A 25,697-nucleotide genomic window follows, 5' to 3' on the forward strand; every position below is an offset into this window, starting at 1 on the left:
TGCACTATTGGCACACTAAAAGCTAACGTGGCCATTAAAATAATAATAATAAATGCCACGTCAGCATCTAAATTAAAAAAATTAATTTATTAATTTTAACTAAATGAAAAAATTAAAAAAAGATATAAAAACCAAAAATTACATTAATTGAGATCTAAGTATGTTTTGTACAAGAACAACAAGAACACAAACCCAGATTTAAGAACACCAAATTAAAATCCAAAAATCACAAACCCAAAAACACAAACACAAACCCAGAAACACAAACACAAACCCAGCTCAAGCAAGTTGAACCCAGCAAACCCACCTCAAGCATGTTCGAAACCCACAACAACAACGAACCTAATCAACCAACCAACCCTGCAATCTGATAACAATTTTAAAATCATTGTACTACACTCAAAACATTACATTTATATATACCTCTTCATCATCACCATAAACTTGAGATAAATACCCCAGCTCTCGAGTACCTTTATTTCAGAGGTTATATTATTGAAGACCTTTTGTTGGGAAATCTTTCTAACTTAGTTGAACCCAGCAAACCCACCTCAAGCAAACCCAGATCTGATGGCCATGCTCCTCGCTGACGAGCTCTTCTCTGAAGGAAAGCTCGTTCCACTACAGCTCTCGTCAATCAAACCCCAAGTCAACGATGCCACCATTTCTAAGATCAGGTCGCCGAAGTCTCCAAAAACTCGCTGGAGACCCGAGATCTCCAGCACCAACCCGTACCTCTTCTCTCCCAAAGCTCCGAGATGTTCTAGCCATTGGTAAGTCCTCCACGTCACTGAGCACCGCATTGACTTCTTCGTCTCCTCCACCACTCGCCATTTCATAAATACAAAAAAAAAAAAAAAAAAAAAAAAAAAAAATCACTCTTGCCGATCGATCACGCAAACCTCCATTTATCAAGCCCTAGAATTCAGAGAGAAGAAAATGAAATATGGGTTTATGGGTTTCTCATTGAATGGGGCTTACTGGGTTTTTGAGATTTGATTGTGATGAGGGTTTGATCACTTTGATGGATTTTTGGGGTTTGATTTTGGTCTATGGGTTCCTTTTTTCTTTTTTCTTTTTTTTTTTTGGTTTGTAATGAATTTATGGGTTTCTCATTGAATGGGGTTTAATGGATTTCTGGAATTTGATTTTGATGAGGGTTGAATTCGTGTGAAGAATTTGGGTGGGTTGGAGAAATTGTGCAATCTGTGGAGTTTGGCAGAAGTTTTGGTGGATGTTTGGTAGAGATTTTGTGGCAATGGCAATGGTTTTTGTGCAATCTGTGGTTTTTGGTTTTCAATTTTGAGATCTTAGGACTAGGTTGGTGTTCTTGTTCAAGATACTTTTAGATCTTAATTCATGTGAATTTTTATTTTTATTTTTGTTTTGATTTTTTTTTATTTAGTTAAAATTAATAAATTAATTTTTTAAATTTAGATGCTGACGTGGCATTTTTTAATGCCAAATAACAATTTTTATTTTATTTTAATGGCCACGTCAGCTTTTAGTGTGTCAACAGTGCACTCCATTTGTCATGTGTGCATTTTCCGTCTTTGATGTAAAGGTAGGGACAAAAACGAGAAGCTTTTTTCAGGATAGGGACTGTTAGGACATATGTGATTCACTTGTTAGGAACATATGTCACTATTTTATGTAATTGGCTAATCCTTTGACAAAATGCACTTTACTTGTATTTGGGTAGATCTAGGATGTGTTTAATACTTCAAGAAATTGTATTTCAAGATCAAGTATTAAAACCATGCAAGTCTGTCCAAGTTTGGCAGAAGTTTTGGTGGATGTTTGGTAGAGATTTTGTGGCAATGGCAATGGTTTTTGTGCAATCTGTGGTTTTTGGTTTTCAATTTTGAGATCTTAGGACTGGGTTGGTGTTCTTGTTCAAGATACTTTTAGATCTTAATTCATGTGAATTTTTATTTTTATTTTTGTTTTGATTTTTTTTATTTAGTTAAAATTAATAAATTAATTTTTTAAATTTAGATGCTGACGTGGCATTTTTTAATGCCAAATAACATTTTTTTTTATTTTAATGGCCGCGTCAGCTTTTAGTGTGTCAACAGTGCACTCCATTTGTCATGTGTGCATTTTCCGTCTTTGATGTAAAGGTAGGGACAAAAACGAGAAGCTTTTTTCAGGATAGGGACTGTTAGGACATATGTGATTTACTTGTTAGGAATATATGTCACTATTTTATGTAATTGGCTAATCCTTTGACAAAATGCATTTTACTTGTATTTGGGTAGATCTAGGATGTGTTTAATACTTCAAGAAATTGTATTTCAAGATCAAGTATTAAAACCATGCAAGTCTGTCCAAGATTCAAGCTGAAGAAATGTTGTTCATTAAAACTCGACAGCTAGCTCGACAGTTAGCTATCTATCGAGACCTGTAGAGCTGTTCAGCCTCGTGGCTTGACAGCAACTCGACAAATAGGATATCTATCGAGGTTTATGAAAAACAGAATTCCAGTTCTATTTTGACTCTAATCCATGCTTATGTGTTTGAGTTTTCTTTTCTCACAACTCTAGACATATAAAAGGATTATTTTAAGAGCCGTCAAAGTGTTCACAAGTTGCATAAGTGTTGAGCAAAGTTTGTTCATGCAAATTGTGACCGGAGATAGAATTTGTCCTAGTTCATCTTTTTTGTGAAGAAGTTGTTGTGTTTGTGCACCATAGGATTTTGTGACCAAGCATCTTCTTGATCTTCATCGTTGGGATGAACTGAAGAATTTTACAGCCAACAACCTTCTCTAGTTAGTGATTGAAGTCACGTACTGGGATCTGCGCAATTAGTTAGTCACGTACTTGAGAGCTGTGCATCAAAAGGAGAAATTGTCACTACAGAACAAGTCCAATTAGGTATTGGGGTAAGAGTTCAACTGTAGGTTGGTTTAAGGTACTGGGATTCCTTTACTTGTAACCGCTTGTTCGGATAATAATGGAATTTTGGGAGTGGTGACCTGAAAATCACCTGGTGGGGTTTTTGTCTTGTTGGTTTTCCCCATTCGTAAGCAAATCACCGTGTCAAGTTTATTTTTCACTGCATACTTAGTTTATTGGTGATTTGTTTGTGCTACCACGCGTTTGCATGTTAATTAACTTAATTAATTCACTAGGCTAAATTAATTGGTTAATTTATCACAATGGGTCAATACGTTTTTGGCCTATCAGGGACTAAAAGCGGTGGAAATAAAAGTTAGGGACCAAAGTGAAATCGCTTGAAAATATAGGGACGAAAATGTGGTTTTCGCCATAAATAAATAAAGGGGAAAGAGATTGAAGAGAACTGGTGAAAAAGGAAAAAGAGAGTGGAAAGAGAGATAGAGATCGAGAATTGTTGGGATAGAGAGATAGTGAAGAAAAAAGAAAGTGATAAAATTGAAGGGGGTGATGGTCGGTTGAATGTGTGGTGGGGATAATGTGAGGAAAAATAGATAGGGAAGTGGGTTGTATTGAATGGAGGGAAATAAAGTGGGGGGGGGGGGGGGGGGGAATAATTAAAAACAAAAAAGAGATAGAAGGAAAAGTATGTCAATTATAATGTATGTAATGGATATTAATAAATACAATTTTTTATTTTTGGAACTTTTTATGTAATGAATGTCAATTATAATGAATTTTTATTTTTATTTTTATTTGTAAAATATATTTATAAGAAACAATTAATTCTTTTTTTTACTATAGTCGTACTAATAATATAGTCATACTAATAAAGTTGGTTGAATGTGAGAAAATGCATTCTACATAATCTACACTTCTTCAAACTTATTCAACATAATCATTTTTCAATAAAAGTTTCAGCATAATACCTTACCCAATTTTTTAGAATAACACTTGACTAGGATATATCATTCAAAATGCATTATGTTGAAGCATCTTTAAGGAATAGATTTCAATCACCTTATAACTAAATATTTGAATTGTCTATTATTTATAACTGGTGACACAACAATTTATAAGTTTAATGTAAAAAAAACTCGTATTACATTTATCACTATTCATAGAAGTTACCTAAAATAAAAACAGACCACACAAACCAAATGTCCATAATGTTAAAGAAAAATCCTAAATCCCCTCCATGTAAATGCTACAGATACATCATTTAGGAGAGTTTGTTCAATAAAATAAGGATTTCCCTCTATTCCAATAGAAAAATCCGCAATGCCTAAGACGTGCTTTGCTAAGAGATGGGCTGGCCTATTGCCAAGCCTACGGACATGAGAAAACTCCACGCTCCGAAAGTCATGAAGGGAAGAAAGGACACCATACACTATAGCAGCAACAGATGCAGGGGGAGGGGCCAATTCCTTTAAAGCATTGATCAAGTTCAGTGAGTCGCTCTCAAGGAGAATGTCATGGATAAGTAAGTCTTTTGCAAACTGTACACCTGCCTCCAAAGCTTTGGCTTCCACCTCCATAGCTCCAAGAGGAGCTTTAATTATTTTACTAAAAGCTCCAACCACACAGCCCTCTGCATCACGGACTGGTATCCCAATCCCAGCAGTTTTTTGTGCTCCAAAACCGCTCCGTCAACATTTATTTTGTAATGCCGAGGGGGTGGAGGGGTCCAGTTCTCGATCAAAACTGGTCTTTGCTCTTCCACCTTCATGCAACAGGTTTGATACTCTTGCAAATAATCCATTGCTCCATGAACCACAGCACTGCAATTCTTTACCTTGCCCCCAACTCTGTGTTCATTTCTGTTCTGCCATATGGCCCAGGCCACCATGATCACCTTTTCAACCCGATTCTGATCCCACTATTCTACCATAACAATGAACCACAGTAAGTCCACAAAGGATAAGAGGGGCCAAGCATGGTTTCTGGGGAAGAGCTTCGAAGTAGCCCAAATTTCTTGGGTACGGCAGCAGCTCCAGAAAAGGTGACCCGTGGACTCCTCGTGAGCCTGGTAGCTCCAGAGTGGCCTTTGTTTTGCTTCAGCCAAAAACCAGCGTGTTCCACACGCCTAAAGTCATCTCTTTCTACAAGCTGGCAAGATAAGCTCATTTAGAGCTTTGATAAGGTGTGGGCTGGACCCACGGGGCTATGATGCACCCAACAATGAATAGATAAACATAAAGGATTCTCACAAAAGGTATCCAGAGGAGTCCCTGCAACCTGATCCTAAAATCGATTTTCTTCCACTGTCCCTAAATTCTGCTACCATAGCTGGACTTTTAGCCATAATTCTTTTCTCCTACTATCTTCTAAAGAGGTCCAGAGTTGGCCTAGCCAAAACAGCACCAATTCCTGCTGGTGCATGGCCTGTAATTGGTCACCTTCCTCTGTTGGGAGCAACTCAGACTCCCCACATCACTTTGGGAGCCATGGCCGACAAGTATGGACCACTTTTTACAATCAAGCTTGGATTGCACCCTGCTTTGGTGTTGAGCAGTTGGGAGATGGCTAAGGAGTGCTTCACCACCAATGACTTGGCCGTGTCCTCGCGGCCCAAACTAGTTGCCGTAGAACACTTGTGCTATAACTACGCTGTGTTTGGCTTTGCACCCCATGGTCCCTATTGGCGTGAATTGCGTAAAATAACCACTTTAGAGCTACTATCTAATCGCCGGCTTGAGATGCTTTCCCACATTAGAGTCTCCGAAGTTGAGAACGATATAAAAGATTTATACAAACTTTGGTTCAAGAAAAAGAACGGGTCAGGCTTGATTTTGGTGGAGTTGAAGCAATGGTTTGGGGATATGAACCTCAACGTGATTCTTAGGATGACTGCTGGAAAGAGGTACTTTGGTACTAGTGATGGGGTTAATGAAGAAGAGGCTCGGCGTTGCCAAAAGGCCTTGGGGGACTTCATTCATCTTTTGGGGTTGTTTGTGGTGTCCGATGCTATTCCTTTCCTTGGGTGGTTAGATTTCGGTGGACTTGAAAAGGCCATGAAGAAAACTGCAAAGGAATTGGATGGAATTCTTGGGGAATGGTTGGAAGAGCATAAGCGAAAGAGAGCTTCATCTGAGAATAAAGGGGAGGAAGATTTCATGGACATAATGCTCTCTGTCCTTGATGGTGCTGAGATTGAAGGTTACGATGCTGATACAATCAACAAAGCCACATGTTTGGTACGTTTTCTCTTCACTTCTTCGCGAAGTTTTGTAGCTTTTGCGCAAGGGGCCTTGCTTGAACATGTTCCAAGCAAGGCGGCTCTCAAATGCAGGGCATACCAAAAATAATCACCTCAAAATTGACTTTTTACTTGCAACTGAAACATTTTTGTTAAAATACTTAGATAAAACTAAAATAGAAGGAACAATGAATAGTATTAAAAAGTGTAGTGAGAATTGTAGCAAAAATTAATAAATTAAATAGTAAAAAAAACTAGTTTTAATCCAATGCTAAACGCACATTAAATCTCATAAATCATATTCAAACCAAATTAAGGGCGCTAGGCAGCCCATTCCTTTACCCATTCTTACAAATGATTAGTCATTTACGCGTTTCGCTGAACCTTCCCTTCTAGTTAATATACGACATTTCCTTAAATAGTAGATGAATAGTTTTTTTTTAGGCCTTGCACTTTAAAAAACAAAGAAGTGTATTGCAAATATATATATATATATATATATTTTTTTTTTTTTTTGTATGTATGTATTAATTATAAAATCCAACCATGTAATGTCTTACTTCAATGTAACAATTTGCCGTGTTACAGTATTTTGTATTGCCTCATGTATATAACTATGCTTCTTTGCTTTTCCTTACAAGCTGGAGCTCCAAAACATAGGAAATTTTTTGCTTTACATTTGCATTCTAACAAAAGGTATGCACTTTGCAGAGTATTGTTGCTGGAGGCAGTGACACTAGCACAGTTACTCTAACTTGGACAATAGCGTTATTGCTAAACAACCGCCATGTGTTGAAGAAGGCCCAAGATGAGCTTGATGTCCAAGTGGGCAGGGAAAGAATTGTAAACAAATCAGACATCAGTAAGCTAGTCTATCTCCAAGCCATAGTTAAAGAGACATTACGTTTGTATCCCGCAGCTCGACTATCAGGACCACGTGAATTCACTGAGAATTGCATTATAGGTGGTTACCATGTTCCAAAAGGCACTCGATTAATCACAAACATATGGAAAATCCAAACAGATCCACTCATTTGGTCAGACCCATTAGAGTTCAAGCCCGAAAGATTTCTCACCACCCACAAGAATGTTGATGTTAGGGGTCAAAATTTCGAATTGCTCCCATTTGGAAGTGGTAGAAGAGTATGTCCTGGAATATCTTTTGCCCTTCAAATGGTTCACTTAGCATTGGCTAGTTTTCTACACATGTATGATATCTCAATTCCCTCAAATGCAAAGGTTGATATGACTGAGACAATTGGTCTCACAAACAGCAAAGCCACCCCACTTGAAGTTCTCATCAGACCTCGCCTACACCTTCCAAGCTTTATGGATTAAAGACTACCTAATATAATTCATGTGCAGGTCTAAGAATTGTGATTTGATCAAAATTTGCCATGATTTGTCTATACTTTGTTACTGGGTGTGCCATTTTGCAGGACACTATGAGTTTGCTATTGTGAAATGGAAATAACAATGCCTAATAATTGGGAGAAAACGGTTATTTCTCCACCTTCATTATGTTGGGTTATTCAGACATAAATAGATTTGAGTTTTTTCAATCTCATCCTCCAAAGAGAGATTTTTTCATAAGAAATCGAAATTTCTATACACCATAGAATGTTGAATCTTGGGCTTCACATTTTATGCATGAACAAATAATTAACTACAATCGTGTTGTTTTTAAATTAAATTAAGTTAGCACTACCATTCAATATGTTGTATCATAATCTAACACAAACTAAGAAGATTTTTCTCAAAAATAAAAAAAAAATAAAAAGATAAAGTTTTTTTTTTTTTTTGAAATCAAGGTGATTAGAGCAGCGCAGGTGGTCGCAGGAATAATTGCCTCCTAAACTTAGTCACCCTAAAAGAAGTTCATTCCCTTTTAAACTACACGCTTGTGTTGCAAGTTTTACCCCTAATCGACAGGAGAAAGTATGTTAAATTACCGATTATCCTAAAAGTTTAAACTATTGAGATATTATAAATTTAATCATTTAAACACATGTTTCTAACAAAGTATCTTATAAGTCTGACCTCTGAAATATCTCTCCCCGTCTCTACTTTGTTTTAAATTCCATTTTGATGGCCGTTTTGGATTCATTAGTTAATTGTAGGGCAGTCAAATTCCTTAATAATTATCTTCTTTAAGTTGCATCTTGAACATTTCAATTTGAACTTATCATGTTACAAACTTGATTCAAATTATAGTGTCATGGAATTTGCCAATCACAAAACATCAACATATAATATAACAATTTTTTTTTTGTTTTACATGCAAGATATATATTCATTGCATTCACATGAATCACATGTTCTTTTGATTTAGGGCATAGCCCTCCCACTTTTGTCAAAAGAATAAATTTAAAGACAATTTTTTCCACAACTTGCTAAAGTGATAGGTTGTGAGTGGTGAAATTAAAAATGATATTAATGATGGGTTCATATATACGTGATATCTACCGCTCAGAACTTGCGGCTCAAAACTCTACATGAAAAGGTTGTGTTCTCCTACTCTTTGGAGGGCCAACTTATCACATTACAAACTTGATTCAAATTATAATGTCATGGAATTTGCCAATCACAAAACATCAACATATAATATAACTTTTTTTTTTTTTACATGCGAGATATATATTCATTGCATTCTCATGAATCACATGTTCTTTTGATTTAGGGCATAGCCCTCCCACTTTTGTCAAAAGAATAAATTTAGAAACACAATTTTTTCTACAACTTGCTAAAGTGTAGGTTGTGAGTGGTGGAATTCAAAATGATATTAATGATGGGTTCATATATACGTGATATCTACCACTCAGAACTTGCGGCTCAGAACTCTACATGAAAAGGTTGTGCTCTCCTACTCTTTGGAGGGCCCTCCTTTGCTGTTTTACGACAATTTATTGTTGCTTATGTTTTTTTTCTTCCCCTAGTGGGTTAATAATTTTGTTTCCTTTCATTAAAAAGGGAAAGTAAAAAAATTTGACATATATCTTGTGGGTCTCGGCCCTCAATTAGATATTGTTCGCTTTGGGATGGGTAAGGATCGACTTACGTCCCACCCGCACGAATTTGCTCAATCCCACATGGGGGAGAGACGCCTCCCACCTGGGGGAGAGACGCCTCCCACCCTTGCCTTATAAGCCTTTGCTCTCCTACGGTACACCCTTCCTTAGGCCAAAGGCTTATAAGGCAAAGATGGGAGGCGTCTCTCCCCGATGTGGGATTGAGCAAATTCATGTGGGTGGGACGTAGGTCGATCCTTACCCATTCCAAAGCGAACAATACCTGATTGAGGGCCAAGACGAAAGTCCTCCCACATATCTTTTTTTAGAAACAAACACACACTACACACTTAAGAGGGAGAGAAAAAATTGATAGGTATCTAACTAGAGGCAAAACACTCTGTCATTTAAATATATGCCACACAAGTCAATTAGAAAGAAAATGATATATCATGGAATGATATTTATACAAAACAAGTAGATGACTGAGAAAAGTACTTGAGATTGTTTCAAACAAAAGAAAGAAAAAACCAAAATGGATGCCCACATAGAGTCTGGACTTCACAGCGCTAGCGTTCAGTGCAGACCCTACAATTTCAATCATCATTTGTTTCAGAATATATATTTAAATATAAACCACACAAGTCTATTAGAAAGAAAATGATATATCATGGAATAATATTTATACAAAACAAGTAGATGACTCAGAAAAGTATTAGAGATTGTTTCAAACAAAAGAAAGAAAAAACCAAAATGGATGCCCACATAGTGTCTGGACTTCACAGTGCTAGCGTTCAGTGCAAACCCCACAATTTCAATCATCATTTGTTTCAGAATATATATTTAAATATAAGCCACAAAAGTCTATTAGAAAGAAAATGATATATCATGGAATAATATTTATACAAAACAAGTAGATGACTCAGGAAAGTACTAGAGATTGTTTCAAACAAAAAAAAGAAAAAAACCAAAATGGATGCCCACATAGAGTCTGGACTTCGCAGTGCCAGCGTTCAGTGCAAACCCCATAATTTCTATCATCATTTGTTTCAGAATATATATTTAAATATAAGCCACACAAGTCTATTAGAAAGAAAGTGAGATATCATGGAATAATATTTATACAGAACAAGTAGATGACTCAGAAAAGTACTAGAGATTGTTTCAAACAAAAGAAAGAAAAAACCAAAATGAAAAGTACTAGAGATTGTTTCAAACAATTGTTAATAAATTATATTATAAAAATTTTGGTACAATTTTTATGGAAAATATTAAAAGTTGTCAACAAAATTAACAATTTTTTTTTTTTTCTTATAAAATGTTTCTAAAAAAAGTTTCTAAACCAATGCACTTAGAACATACTTTAACATATCCGTAAGTAATTTATCTACTCTTATATGTCTCCTGTAGCAATTGTAGAAAATCACAAACAGGAAAAAAAAAATATATATATATATATATTCAGATCTTCTAAATTTCCTAGGGTACTCTACCAATAGATTTCCTCAAATCCTAATCACCATTTTATGATTTAAGGGTCTAAATTCTATCATGTGTGCATTCGACTAACAATAATCTTAATTGTTTTATTTGCAATATTATTTTATTATTTTAAGAATATTGTTAATGGAATGCTAACATGGCAAAATTTAAACTATTAAATTATTAAAGAATTGTTAAAATTTAAGGAAATCTAAAAGATATGAATCCAAAAAAAAAAAAAAAAATCATACGTAAAGCAAGATTTATGATTGTGATTGACGTTATCATGCTTGGGACTTAATGCAATCACATTGGGGTCTCTTGCTAGCTGTTTCTTAAAGTAGAAAAATGATACCGAAATTCTTTTTATTTATTTTTAAAAATTTTTATGTTTTGATAACTGAAATAAAGGAAAGCAGTACTTTGAAAAGTAAGAAAAAATTAATAGATCAAATAAATAAATAAAATATTTTACTAAAGTGAAAAAAATAAAGTATAGAATAATGAATAAAAAGTGATTGACTAAAATACAAAAAATAAGATTCTCAAAAAAAAAATACAAAAAATAAATAAATTTTTATCTTGAAACCACACACACACACACATATATATATATATATAATTAGAGAGACTAATTTAATTGCTCTTTATCTTAGAATCCTTTCTATTGTGTTGTCCATAGAAAATTTTGACGATAAGATTGTGATTGCTACTTGGTAGTATATCGTTAAACAATCAATTGTGCTTTTCATGTCTAATAACGGGGAAGAAAATAAAGAAAAAAGACAAAGGAAGGAAAAACTAAGGAGATATTTTCTTACCTAACCTATCAGTATCAATCAAATAGATGTTGTATATCTTATCTAGTTTTTCCTCTAATATTCTCGTAACTTACAAAAGAGAGTAAATAGTGCACAATTTTGTGTCGTAACTTGTCACGTCTTGGTGAGTTGTGAGTAGTGAAAGTGTGTCTCCATGTGGCCCACTATCACACCTCGACTACTCACAACTCGTCATGTGACGAGTTGTAGCACAAATTGTGCACTATTATATGTCCCTAGCATTACTCTAAAAAAGACCCAAAATACACCAACGAAAGCTTAAAACTCCTTAACCTCAACATTATATGCTCTAATATTAGGGATGGCAATGGGGCAAGGCAGGGCCAAAGGATGGGGTCTTCGTCCCCATCCCACATGGTTTTGTCTCACCCTATCCCTGCCTCGTCCCGTCTGATGGGAAAAACTTTCTCACCCCATTCCCGCCTCTTGGGGTCTCGCGAAGCCCCGGCCCACCCTTTAAAACTCTACTTTTTGTTAACTTGTCCTACAACTAGTACAATTTTTTTAATGAAACTTATTTCATTAATAAAAATATAAAATTATAACTAAAGAGGTCAAGTACACTTAACCGATAAAAGTGTACAAAATTCCAAACTAGGTAGCCAAATACGATAAGGTTAGGTTAATATTGATTTGGCTATTGCAACCTTAAGTCACCCTGATAGCTTAATGGAACCAAAATAAAAGCTAATCCACAAAATGCCCTGAACAGCTAAATATTTTTCTATAAAAGCTTACAGATTTCATTAGAAAGATATCCATATATAGGACTCCAGCAACCTTAGCCTAAAATGGATTTTCTTTCACCTTCCCTATATTCCGCCATAGCTGGACTTATTGCTATAATTATTTTCTCCCACTATCTTCTAAAGAGGTCAAGGGTTGGTGTAGCCAAAACAGTACCTATTGCTCCTGGTGCATGGCCTGTAATTGGTCACCTCCCTCTGTTAGGGGGAACCCAACCTCCTCACCTAACTTTGGGAGCCATGGCTGACAAGTATGGACCACTTTTTACTATCAAGCTTGGATTGCATCCAGCTTTGGTGGTGAGCAGCTGGGACATGGCCAAAGAGTGCTTCACCACCAACGACATGGCCGTGTCATCGCGACCCAATTTAGTAGCCGCAAAACACATGGGCTATAACTATGCCTTGTTTGCATTTGCACCCCATGGTCCCTATTGGCGTGAGTTGCGTAAAATAATCACGTTAGAGCTACTATCAACCCGTCGGCTTGGCCAGCTTGCCTATATTCGAGTCTCTGAAGTTGAGATGTTCTTGAAAGGTCTATACAAACTTTGGACCAAGGAAAAGAACGAGCCAGGCCAAATTTTAGTGGAGTTGAAGCAATGGTTTGGGGACATGAGTCTCAACGTGATTCTTAGAATGATTGCTGGAAAGCGGTACTTTGGTGTTAATCATGATGTTGTTCAGGAAAAAGAGGCACGGTGCTGCCAAAAGGCGGTGCGGGATTTCTTGAATTTACTGGGTTTGTTTGTGGTGTCGGATGCAATTCCATATCTTAGGTGGTTGGATTTGGGTGGACATGAAAAGGCCATGAAGAGAACTGCAAGAGAGATTGACAACATTCTTGGGGAATGGTTGGAAGAGCATAAGCGAAAGAGAGTCTCCGGTAAAACTAAAGAGCAAGATTTCATGGACGTAATGCTTTCGGTCACTGATGGAGCAGACCTTGGAGGTTATGATCCTGACACAGTCAACAAAGCCACATGTTTGGTATGCGTGCTTCCTCTCTTAAAAAAGAAAAAAAATAATAATATGTCTAAATACACAACAAATTTCACATGATTGATGTATGATAAAAGAGATATCATAGCAGTCAAGAAAGTATTTTTGCACTAATCACTTTCTATCACATTAAAAATGTGAAAACATTTATTAAATTTGTCATGCCTATAGTATTTTTGTGTTTTTAAACCACTAAATCGATATGGATTGCTTTGTTTCACTGTATCATTTGGACAAGAATAACAATTTTCATTATGCAGAATATGATCGCCGGTGGAAATGACACCATTGTAGTAACCTTAACTTGGGCAATATCACTATTGCTGAATAACTGCCATGTATTGAAAAAGGCCCAAGATGAGCTTGACGACCAAGTGGGCAAGGAAAGAATTGTAAACGAGTCGGACATAAATAAGTTGTTGTACCTCCAAGCCATAGTTAAAGAGACTTTACGTTTGTATCCCGGGGCCCCACTATCAGGACCACGTGAATTCACCGAGGACTGCACCATAGGTGGTTACCATGTCCCAAAAGGCACTCGGCTAATCCCAAACCTTTGGAAAATCCAAACAGACCATCACAAATGGTCCGACCCATTAAAGTTCAAGCCAGAAAGATTTCTCACCACCCACAAGGATGTTGATTTTAAGGGGCAAAACTTTGAGTTTATCCCATTTGGAAGTGGTAGAAGAATATGCCCCGGAGCATCTTTTGGAGTTCAAATGGTGCACTTAGCACTTGCTAGTTTTTTACACATGTATGACATTTCTACTCCCTCGAATGTAAAGGTTGATATGACTGAGAGCTTTGGAATCACAAACTTGAAAGCCACCCCACTTGAAGTTCTCATCACACCACGCCTGCACCTCACGAGCTTTATGGATTAGTCCATCTAAATAGAAGTATAGAACTCAAGTGTACTTCTAAGTCTTGAAGTTCTCATCACACCACGCCTGCACCTCACGAGCTTTATGGATTAGTCCATCTAAATAGAAGTATAGAACTCAAGTGTACTTCTAAGTGTTGTTGAATTTTTCTTATGGAGTTTGATGATGTAAAATGGAAATTTCAGTGCCTATATAACACTCTTTTGTCAAATATCATGCTTCCGGTGCTCCAACTGGTGTATTGATCTACAGGAATGGAACCAAAATTCAAACCTAAGCCAAACCTTAAAACAATCTTTTATTTTTTATGAAAATAAAAACTAGCATTTATTTCATATTCAACAAAATACTATATACAAAATAAGTGTTTCTTAAACATTTGATATTATAAAGATATCAAAACAATCACAAAATAAAGACTTTGTCCTCAAAAAACAATCACTTACCAAAGATTTTGGTCTCACAAATTCACAATCACAGTATTCACGTCCCAGTGGTCCCACTATATGTCTTTATAGATAAAACCAAAAAAAATAAAAAATAAAAAATAAATAAAAAATAAAAAATAACAAACACAAGTCCACACAAAAAGTCACAATTACACAGTACAAATCCACAAACTACAGTCCACACAACACACCACAGTCACAATCCATAAAAAGTCACAAACACAACACACCACAGTTCATAAGAAATGCAAAAGTTAGAGGGCCAGAGGCAGAGCATTATAGCAAAGACAAAAAAAAAAAAAAAAAAAAAAAAAAAAAAAAAAAAAAAAAAACACAAATATGACTTGAGAGAGGAGAGAAATTTCTTAGATTTACCATACCTTAGCCGATTCAACTCGTGTGTGAGTATGAACAGCAATAGATGTAGATCAAGGATCTGAGGAGCAGCAGCAGCAACAACAACAACGCTAGATCTAATCTGAGGAAAAGAACAGCAGCAAGCTAGCAGTGATGGAGGCATTGAGGTTGAGTGGAGAAAGAGTAAGGTTAGGGTAAAAATTTGGGAATTGTAATTTAGGTTTTCAGTCCATATTTATTTTTTATTTTGTAGTTAATTTTAGTTTGTCCAAAGGTTATTGATGTTATACTTTAGACAATTTAATTCATTTAAACTAATAAATTTTCTTATTATTCTTGAGTTAAAGGGGCATGGATTTTATTTTATTTATTCTTTTTTTTTTCTTGTGGGTCAATATATAAATATATCAGAGGAGGAGAGCCAAAATATATATATTTAAGGGCAAATCTTAATTTTTGTGGGTCAATACCAGTTTTTTTTTTTCTTTTTCTGTAGGTCCGTCCCTGTTGATCCTAATGTTTTGGTACATGCTAATAGTCAATATAAGAAAACCTTTAAACTAATCAACAAGACTAAATGAATAATAATAATATTCGTGATTTATATATATACGTATTATGATGATGAATACTATTATGGATTCCATATAAGAGAAACTTAAGCTATTCATACATGACGTCCGTATCACTCTTTTGACAATTACATTTACTATGTAATTGTCATACATGTCATTCTCCCTAATCTCGATTGGGGAGAATGACATGCTCGTTTGAAAATTAAATTAAATTATGTTTGTAATACAATCTGCATTCTACATGCATATTGTGGTAGTGGCACTCATGGCCCCACTAATTTCTACCATTTTTTTCTTAACTTGCATAGATGAAAAGAATTTTTAATATTTGGAACTCACATGTCTAGCTAATTTTTCTCTTAATTTGAACATTCTTTTATAATGTTCTCTCTCCATGCACAATCTTGTTCCAAATTCTAACTTTTTGCTCAATTGAAATATTAAATTAAATTAAATAAGAGTAAAGTGACTTGGTTCTATTTTGACTCAATTCAAAAAAAAAAAAAAAAAAATCCACTAGTTTTTACATTGTTCTTAGGAGATTAAGTTCAGAGGAGTTTGGCTTACCTCCAGTACTTTTTTAACTAGATATGTCATTTTGTTTTAAATATATAATGGTAAGTGGTAGTGGGTTTTAATCTCCACATTTTATTTAGTTAGTGGGTGATGTGGCAATCTCTCATTAAAACAAAATAAGATTCATTTTTGAAAAGTACCAGTAAGCCAAACTCAGTTCAGAGATTTTTTTTTTTTTTTTTTCCTTTTATACTTCCCTTTTGAAAAATGTGGCTAGCGGTGGAGGCCCATCAAACATCGTTCACGCAACTATACAATTCTTCCATATTAGATCATAGAAAGGACACAAAAAATTTCTCTTTAATTGTTCTTTGTTTTCTCCCAAAATTTGTTAATCTCCTAATCATTAAATTTTTAATTGATTTCCCTTTGTTTTAGATATATATTTCCCTTCGTTTTAGATATATAAAAGGGTAAATTGCAAATTACATTCCTAAAGTTTGGGGGCGTTTAGATTTTATATCTTAAAGTTTCAGAATTTAAATTTTATCCCCTGAAGTTTGGGAGTGTTTGGATTTTACACCATGACATTTTAGAATTTGGATTTTGACCCCTAAATTTTAGGGGTGTTTGAAACGTCAGGATGAAAAATCCAAATATTCCAAACTTTAGGGTAAAATCCAAATTCTGAAACTTCAGGGGGTAAAATCCAAACACCCTCAAACTTTATGGGTGTAATTTTGCAATTTACCATATGTATAAACACACACACGCGCATCACGTGTGTGCTGTGGCTTTTTTTTTGGTCTAGTGTCAAAAATTTTCCAAAAATATAAAAGAGAAAAAAGCAACTAAAAATCATATAGAACAATCAAAATCATATGAGTAATGAAAAGATTAAAAAAAAGGCATTAAAAGAATTACATTGTAGGAAGGGAAGAGGCTGAGATCGATGGCGGCCTCGGGGTGAGATCGGCCATAACTGGAGAAGGTGAGACCATGAGTGAGATCGGCAAGATCAACATTACTGAGTGAGATCGATGGCAACTGACAATATTGACGACGGTTGGGCGAGTCAAACTATGGGCGAGATCGGCGGTGGCAGTTTTAGAGGGTGAGAGAGATTGAGAGGAATCGGTGAGAGAAGTAGAGGTAAGAGAGATTGGGAACCGATGAGAGAGAATAGAGGTGAGAAAGAAGAAAAATGAATAAAGTTAAGAGAGAGGAGAGAGAAAAGAGAAAAGAGAATAAAAAAATATTAAAACTTATACCATTTCTGTCCGTACGCTCTCATATTTGACATTGTATTGTTCATTCATGTCAAATATTTTGGCATTTACAACATCTGATAAGAATGATTTTTTGGTGTTTGGTGTGTCAAATGCCAAATATTTGGCATTTGACACACTATTGCTCTAATTACTCACCAAATAAATTTGCACACACTTGACACCTTATTCCTAGACACCTAGATACTAACACTATGACACAACCACTCTTGACTTTCTTTTTGTCACTTCATACTAGTCTTGGTGCTTACCCATTCTTCACCTCACTTCACACGTCTCATATCAAAGTGGGAACCAAAGGTTCCTATTTAATTTATACAAGCATGAGGTCGGTTAAGTAACTGACATTAAGCCTCCGTTTAGATACCAAAGAAAAATGAAAATTATTTCACTATTCAGCTTATTTTTGGTACTATTCATTAGCCCCACTGCACTTTTTGGTACTATTCATAGGACTTACTGTACTATTTCAGTTAACTTTTACCTTTATCTATAGTACTTTCAACGATAAGTTTTTAGTTTCAACAAAATAAGCGGTATCCAAACAGATTTTAAAACTTCTAGCTTCATCTAATTTCTGCCACTAGAGTTCTAGTAGCTCTAGGTCTTAGTTTATTATTATTATTATTTTAATTTCTAGCCCTTTCTAGACTATTACAAAAATTTATGGCTGAGTTTCACTTCTACATAGTAGTTCTCTAGATTAAAGAGAGACATCTCATAGAGAAATCTGGAATGCAAGAGAAATTTCTAGAGAATGAGAGAAAGGCGGTGCTTGATTTTTAACATACATCAGCAAAAGATTCTTAGGTTAAGTTGCACAGTGTTAGCCAAAATCTAGTTCCTTCCCCTGCCACCATTATAGATGGGCATCTCCATAGAAGTAGAAGTAGAACATGAGTCGTTTCCTCATCGCTATGCCCACATTTCTCACATACTCTACTCACCATAATGTAGTGGCATCAGACAATTACTTTTGTAGGCAACGAGTTTGTTAATGCTCTACAAAGGAAATGCTTGATTTTTTTTGGGATGTTATGCTATTAAAGTCTCCTCCATAAAGCTCCATGCCTTTTACCATAACAACTCCTAGGGTTGTTAATCTCCTCCCAAATCAATAGCATATGATAGGCTCTTTGAATTGTAAAATTGTCATTCTTTGTCTAGGAAAATTTGTAGGTACTCAAGAGTATGGATAAATTGTATTCCATTCTCTAACATTTATGGTAGATCTTACCATAAATTTGATGAGTGGACTCTACCATGAATATAAGAGGAGGGAGCACCATTCTTCGTGCTTCAAGAGTAACTAAGAATTACTCATTTGTCTAAGCCCATATCAATTCCACCTATTACAACAAATTCAAACCCAACTCCATCACCACCACCAACGGCAAACTTAGTATCAACTCATAAACCACCACCAACAGCCACACAACCAAAAGAAAGAACCTCCAACAGCCAAAAGAAACAATCCAACCATCAACACCACCACACAACTAAAAGAAAAGGCCCCTAACCATTAACGGCACAAACCCACCTCTAACATAGCTCAAGCCTCAAACCACAGTAACACTAATTCACACCTCACATCCACAACCACAACCATCCCAAGATTGGCGACCCACATCCATCAACACAACAAACCCAAACCCAACAACATAGTAAACCGAAAACAAAAATCTCTAGATCGGCGACCCAAACTCATGAAAATAAGAAGAGAGAAAGGGATGGGCGAAGAGAGAAAGGAGAGAGAGAGAGAGAGAGAGAGAGAAATGTGGAGTTTGCGCAGTGTAAAATAAACAACCATTGGTGGTGGCCATATTTGATTTGAGTTTTCTTACAAAAAATTTCGATGAACTTATTTTTGTATGAATTCGAAAACACTAAAAAGTTGTTTTCATTTTCTGTTCTCAAAGCCATATATTTGAATCTTGTTTTTAAAAACTGAGAACAAAAAATAAGGCTAAACATATTTTTAGGTGATGGAACCCACAAAAGAACAGAAAATGAAATGAAACCCATATTTTTGGATCTTGTTTTTAACAACTGAGAACCAAAAATGGAACCAAACATATTTTTAGGTGGTGGGACTCATGAAAAATAGAAAATGGAACCAAACAAGCCCCTAGCTTTTCTGTTCCAATTTTGTTTTTCATTAAGAATTAAAGCGCAAAGTGGATGCCCAAATAGACTTTTTTTTTTTTTTTTTGTGAGTTTAGTGTTTACATGTTTTATCATATATTTTTGTAACCTTGCTCTTTTTTTCTTTCTTTTTTAACCTTTGTTTGGCTTTTACCATTGGAAAGATCACAACATCTTCTTTCTAAAGCCATTCAATTTTTGAATCTAATTTTTTCATATCTTTGAGCTAGATGCTTTAGAAGGTATTGTCAAAATTAATTTTGTTCCAAAAGTTTAGAACTTGGTTTTCTTGGATTTTTTTTTAGTAAAGTTTCCACAATCCATGGATACCAAGTTGAAATTCATAATGAGACTTTTCCAACTACTCCTTATTTTGGCCAATCGATGGTTGTTTAATTACTCCTATAATTTAATCAAGATTAAATTAAAATCAAGCTTATGGACACTTATTCCCAAATATTGGCTATGTTTTTAGCGTGTTTCCAATATTTTTGCGATTTCTTGCTCATTTTTAAGCCATATTAGGGCTCATGAACACACGGACCATTGTTTTGAGGAGAATTTAGTAGCTCACAAAATTTTCTTGAATTTATCACAATTGTACAGTTGGATTTTGATAAAATTTGGATTGAGCCTAGGTTGACCGAAGTTAAACTTCTTTTTTTTTATTTTTTGAGAACCCAAACCATGAGGCCCAGGGAGGAAAACTTTTATTAAGGAACATCAGATAACAGAAGAGGAGCTATGTCCTCTGGTACGTCCTCAAGCCAAACAGCTAGGCCCGATAAAATTTTAGCCTTCTTGGCGAGAGCATCAGCAACTACATTACAGTTGCGTTTAACATGAATGAAATGACAAAAATCAAAATCTGCAGCTAGAGTCCTGATATCGTCTATGATGTTTCCGTACTCCGCTGACGCTGAATCGCCTTGGATGAGAGCCTGAATGACCATTGCAGAATCACCTTCGAAGAGAACTTGTCTAAGTCCAATTTCTTTGGCGAAGAGGACCGCCCTTCGACATGCCAACACTTCCATTGCTGCAACTGAAGTAGAGAGGGGTGTTGGAACTGAGAGAGCACCAATTGCATCGCCCTTTTTGTCTCTGATGATCACGCCAATCCCAGCTGAGGAGCTTGTTTTGAAAACTGCCGCATCGAAGTTGGCTTCGTAATACGGGAACTCTGGAGGGTGCCACTGAGTTGAGACCGCAAGAGATGGTGGTTCATCTGGGACTTCTTGAGCTATCACGAACTCCTGAAGAAGAGAACCTGCTCTTGGGATGATATTGGTTACCGGTATTGCTGGACGCCCAAATTTCAGAGAATTCCGGCGGTTCCATATTATCGATGCTGTCATGATGAAAATCTCCTTTCTGTAATCGTCCTACACCTGCAAAAAACAATCCAATTAAGCGTTAAAGGATGACAGGCGGGCCTAGGCAGCAAGAAGAGTCCAAGACAGAGTGCGCCAGACTACTTCCAGCTTGCTGCACGCCCACAATGCATGAAGGGTGTCCTCGGGTTCATTTGTGCACTGCTCACAGAGGTCGATGGTGCTGATATGTCTGTGCTGAAGGGGGGAGGGCATTATTACAAGCACGCCAGGTGAAATGTTTCACTTTGTTTGGCACTCTCAAAGACCATAAACCCTTCCAAAATTTCAACTGGGGATCAGGGGAAGAACTACCTGCCTCACCATTATTATCCAAGGCAACCAACATCTTGTAGGCACTTTTAGTTGAAAAAATACCATTAGGGGTCAGACCCTATGTAATGTCATCAGGAGGCATTCTAAGACTCAAAGGGATCCCCAAAATCAAAGAAGCTTCATGGGGGAGGAAAAGCCTTTGCACCACATCAGTATTCCATATTCCCAATTCATGATTGATCAAAGAGCACACCCTTGTTTCGGCCTGGACTGAAGTAAGGGGTGATTTAGCAACTCTATTGGACTTAATCGGAAGCCATCTGTCCTCTTTTATTCTAACTTCTTGACCATTCCCTATTCTCCACACCATACCCCTACGGATCACATCTCTAGCTCCTAGAATACTCTTCCATGCGTATGAACCAATGGTAGAGTCTTTGGCATCTAGAATTGAGCAATCCAGGAAAAATCTTGCTTTGAACACCTTATGGCAAAGGGAGTTTGGGTTATTTATCATGCGCCACACTTGCTTAACCAATAATGAGTCATTAAACTTCTCAATCTCTTTGAAGCCCACACCCCCAACTTCTTTGGCCTCACATAAGCGCTTCCAATTCACCCAATGAACCTTCCGACTATCTCCATTATATCCCTACCAAAATTTTCTAATCAAGACCTCCAACTCCTTCACCAACCCCTTAGGGAGTTTGAAACAACTCATAGTGTACGTGGGGATGGCCTGAATCACCGATTTTATCAACACTTCTCTGCTTGCATGAGAAAGAATTTTTTCTTTCCACCCTTGGAGCTTCCTCCAAACCCTCTCTTTTAGGTAGACGAAACTTTGTTTCTTAGCTCTCCCCACTAAGGCCAGCAAACCTAAATATTTTTCATATTGCCAAATGGCTGGTACTCCAAGGAGCTGCTGGATATTGCTCTAAACCTGTGGAAGAGTATTAGAACTAAAGAAAATATTGGTTTTCTCTCTATTAATTTTTTGCCCCCACCCTCTTTCATAGATTGCTAACAAATCCAAGATAGTTTGGCATTCTTCCTCCTTGGCTCGACAAAATAGGACACTATCATCAGCAAAGAAAAGATGGGATACTTTAGGACCATTATGACAAATCGACACCCCATTTATACCACCCTGCACTTTAGCTTTTTTTTAACAAGCCCTAGAGACCAAGAGAACAAAGTAGAAAAAGGTATGGGAAGAGGGGGTCACCTTGTCTTAACCCTCTAGTGGGTTTGATGTTACCCATGGGTTGGCCATTCAAAAGGATAGCATAAAAAATAGTTGACATACAGGACATAATAATTTTGATCAAACTGTCAGCAAACCCCAAATGCCTCATAACTTTCTCCAAGAAAATCCATTCCACCCTATCATATGCCTTACTCATATCCAGTTTTAAAGCCATATAACCTAGTTTCCCTTGAGTCTTTCTTTTTAGGTAATGGAGAGTTTCAAACGCCATAAGTACATTATCTATAATCAACCTCCTCGATAAGAAAGCACTTTGAGAATCAGAAACAATATTGGGCAACACTTGTTTAAGCCGATTAACCAACACTTTTGAGATAAGTTTGTAAATCACATTACACAGGCTTATCGGTCTGAAATCGGAAACTCGTTTATGATTTTTGATTTTTGGAATAAGGGAAATAAAGGTGGCACTAAGGGAGTCATGGATAACACCCATATTAAGAGCATTAAGGACAATTTTGGTCACATCATCACCCACAATTTTCCAAAAAGACTTATAGAAGATAGGGGACATACCATCAGGGCTAGGAGAGTGGTGGGTGCCATTTGTTTAAGTGCTTGGTGGACTTCCTCAGAAGTGAACTCACGAGTGAGTGTTGCATTCATGTCATCTGTGATTGAGGGTTGGATTCCACATAAAATTTCATCAAAGCCTGAAGGATCTGATGTGGTGAACAAGGTGCCAAAATAGTCCTCAATGATCTTTCCCATTCGGCCTTCCTCCATTTACCAGGTACCTGAATCATCCTCCAAACTTGCAATATAATTCCTTTTGTTTCTTTGGTTCGCTTTACAATGAAAAAACCTGGTATTTTGATCACCCTCTTTTAACCAATCTAGTCTTGACCTCTGCCTCCACATACACTCCTCCCTCTTCTTAAGTTTCTCAATCCTAGACCAGAGCTCAAAAATATGCCTAGGATTGTTTCGGTATCCATCAGATTCCTTGGCTTGCTTTAGATCTTTAAGACTTCGCTGTAGGGTAATCCGGACATGCCCAAAAGTATTTCGGTTCCACTCCTTAAGACCCTCCTGACAAGACACAATATTTTGATTAAACTTATCCACCAAACCAGACCACCTAGCACTCTTCCAAGACGTTTGGATGACTTTCTCACAGGAGTTGTCCTTAAGCCACATGGCTCCAAAATGGAAAAGGCGACCGTTTCTATAGAACCTGTTCACTTCAAAATCCAAGCCAAGGAAAACCGGTTTATGATCTGAATGGAAGCAATCTAAATGGTGGACTCTGATAGTGGGGAAGCGAAGGATCCAATCAACTGTAGCAACTCCCCGATCAAGCCGAACCCAAGTATTGTGGTTACCCAGTCTCCTATTGCACCAAGTGAAGGGAAAACCATTAAAACCCAAATCTTTATAAAAATCCAATGCCTCCCTGAAATTTAGCATATTCCATTTAGGCCTATCCAATCCTCCTTGTTTCTCTTCAGCTAACAGAATTTCATTGAAATCACCAAAAACCACCTACAGATAATTGCTTTGTTGACTCAAAGCTTTAAGCAGAGACCAGGAGTCTTCCCGGCTAGCAGTGTCAGGGTCTCCATAGAAACCCGTGAACCACCAGGCATCATCTACTCCATGGTTAATGAAAGCATCAATGTGATTATCAGAGTAGGTTTGGATATCCAAACTAATCTCCTCCCTCCACAACAAAGCAAGACCACCTCCTCTATTAATACGTGGAACCACAAAAATATTACGAAATTGCATACAACGACCTATTCTCTCCATTGAAGTTTTCTCAAGTTTTGTTTCCATTAAGAAAACAATTTTGGGATCTTTGTTGCTAACTAAAGCAACTAGTTCATCTTTTGTCTAGGGGTTCCCAAGCCCCCGACAGTTCCAACTTAAGCAACTCATTGCTGGCAGTGGTGCTGGAAACCAGCCACCACCTGAAAATTTTCCTTATTCTCAATATCACAAATGTCCATACATTGCCTTTTACCACCCTGTTCATCACCAAATTCTAATCCTGGTCTACGGTCAAAGTCCATCAGAATTGGTGCAGCTTCATTCTCTTCATTACTGTCACAAAGCAACTTGGTCCATTTCCTAGTTCGCTGTGCAGGGATCAGTGGAGATGCCACATTAGTGCAATCACCCAAAGGCATGGGTGGAAGGTTGTTTGCATGGGACCCGACGTTCTCCATGCATGGGAATGAGTTTGCACAAGACTCCTTATTTTTTTTGCTCACATTAGGACCCTCCTCATTATTAATCTTCAACCCCCTCAATATCCCTTACCATGGTCACGAGACTACCAACCACAACAATATTCTCATTCCCTAAATCTCTAACCGATGCAACCTCAGACTGACCAGTGGAGGAGTGAACTTTGCTTCCTGGTTTCCTCCGCCATGGGGCTTGTGATCGTGAAGCCCCCAATATTACAGTGACAGATTTCTTAGCCAAGCGAACCGAATCAGCCCGAAGCCATTCGCCAAACTATTGGTCCTCCTTCCTTAGATTACCCTTGCCATAGAGCCATCCCTTGCAATCTCTCTCACCATGAGTCACTCGGCCACACCAGTAACAGAAATTTGGGAGTAGTTCGAACTTGAACCCCACCTAACCAATCTGTTTACCTTCTGCCTATAGCTTCCTACACCTCGGAAGAGGTTTTGAAATATCAATGGACACCCTCACCCGAAGGAATTCATTGCCTACACCATCATCCTTTGGGTCAGCAATTTCCAACACCTTCCCTATTGTTTTACCCACTAATTTGCCGGTGGATTGGGTTAGAGATCTCTCAGGTACATTGTGAATTTGAACCTAGAAAGTAACTCTACCAAACTCCAGCAATGGCACATTCTCAATCTCTGAAACCCGTTCAAAAGCAACCATATGCTTATCATACAACCAAGGCTCTAACTCTAAAACCCTCTCCATGTCAAGCCCTTCTTCAAAATCAAAAACAAGAATGTTATCACCCAGATCACCGATTTTTACCTCTCCTTTCAGTTTCCACAACGGTTTGAAGGTGCGCCCCACTACTTCCACGTTCAGCACCCTTTTAGTGAAAAAACGACCAGCCAACTTGTTGATCTCCTTAACATCGTCCTTTGAAACTTCTACACCACACTCTTCTTCCTAGTTTAGTGAAAACTGGGACCACATGTCCGCCAGACCATCCATTCTGCAGTTTTAACCACTACGAACATAGAGAAACACAACCACTAATAGACTAAACAAACACCACCACGGGTTCACTCCGACCTAACAAGAGCAGCGATGCTTGGAGGGGACAGGAACCTAAACTGCATAAGGGACGAAAATTCTACAGGAAGCCAGAGAGGAAAACCCTAACCCTAGCAGCTAGAGAAACTCCATTATTTAGATTTAAACGTCTAAATTAAA

General features: G+C 37.0%; 3 protein-coding genes across 3 annotated transcripts; 2 read left to right on the forward strand and 1 right to left on the reverse strand.

Annotated features, from left to right (window-relative positions):
- The first annotated feature begins 5,350 nt into the window (after positions 1 to 5,350).
- Positions 5,351 to 7,666, forward strand: LOC126708656 (cytochrome P450 CYP82D47-like). The gene is made up of 2 exons (XM_050408497.1): positions 5,351 to 6,097; positions 6,811 to 7,666. Exons 1-2 carry the CDS (start codon positions 5,423 to 5,425, stop codon positions 7,435 to 7,437), a joined length of 1,302 nt encoding a protein of 433 aa, XP_050264454.1. The 5' UTR covers positions 5,351 to 5,422; the 3' UTR covers positions 7,438 to 7,666.
- Positions 7,667 to 12,163: 4,497 nt separating this feature from the next.
- On the forward strand, positions 12,164 to 14,853 carry LOC126708655 (cytochrome P450 CYP82D47-like). Its single transcript, XM_050408496.1, has 2 exons — positions 12,164 to 13,167; positions 13,440 to 14,853. The coding sequence occupies exons 1-2, from the start codon at positions 12,223 to 12,225 to the stop codon at positions 14,064 to 14,066; spliced, it is 1,572 nt and encodes a 523-aa protein (XP_050264453.1). The 5' UTR covers positions 12,164 to 12,222; the 3' UTR covers positions 14,067 to 14,853.
- A 5,257-nt stretch (positions 14,854 to 20,110) lies between these two features.
- Positions 20,111 to 21,097, reverse strand: LOC126708538 (uncharacterized). Its single transcript, XM_050408324.1, has 2 exons — positions 21,086 to 21,097; positions 20,111 to 20,782 (listed from the first exon to the last, which is right to left on the reverse strand). The coding sequence occupies exons 1-2, from the start codon at positions 21,095 to 21,097 to the stop codon at positions 20,111 to 20,113; spliced, it is 684 nt and encodes a 227-aa protein (XP_050264281.1).
- Positions 21,098 to 25,697: the final 4,600 nt, after the last annotated feature.

Source organism: Quercus robur, chromosome 12, assembly GCF_932294415.1.
Source record: "Quercus robur chromosome 12, dhQueRobu3.1, whole genome shotgun sequence".
In the NCBI taxonomy this organism is placed as follows: Eukaryota; Viridiplantae; Streptophyta; class Magnoliopsida; order Fagales; family Fagaceae; genus Quercus; species Quercus robur.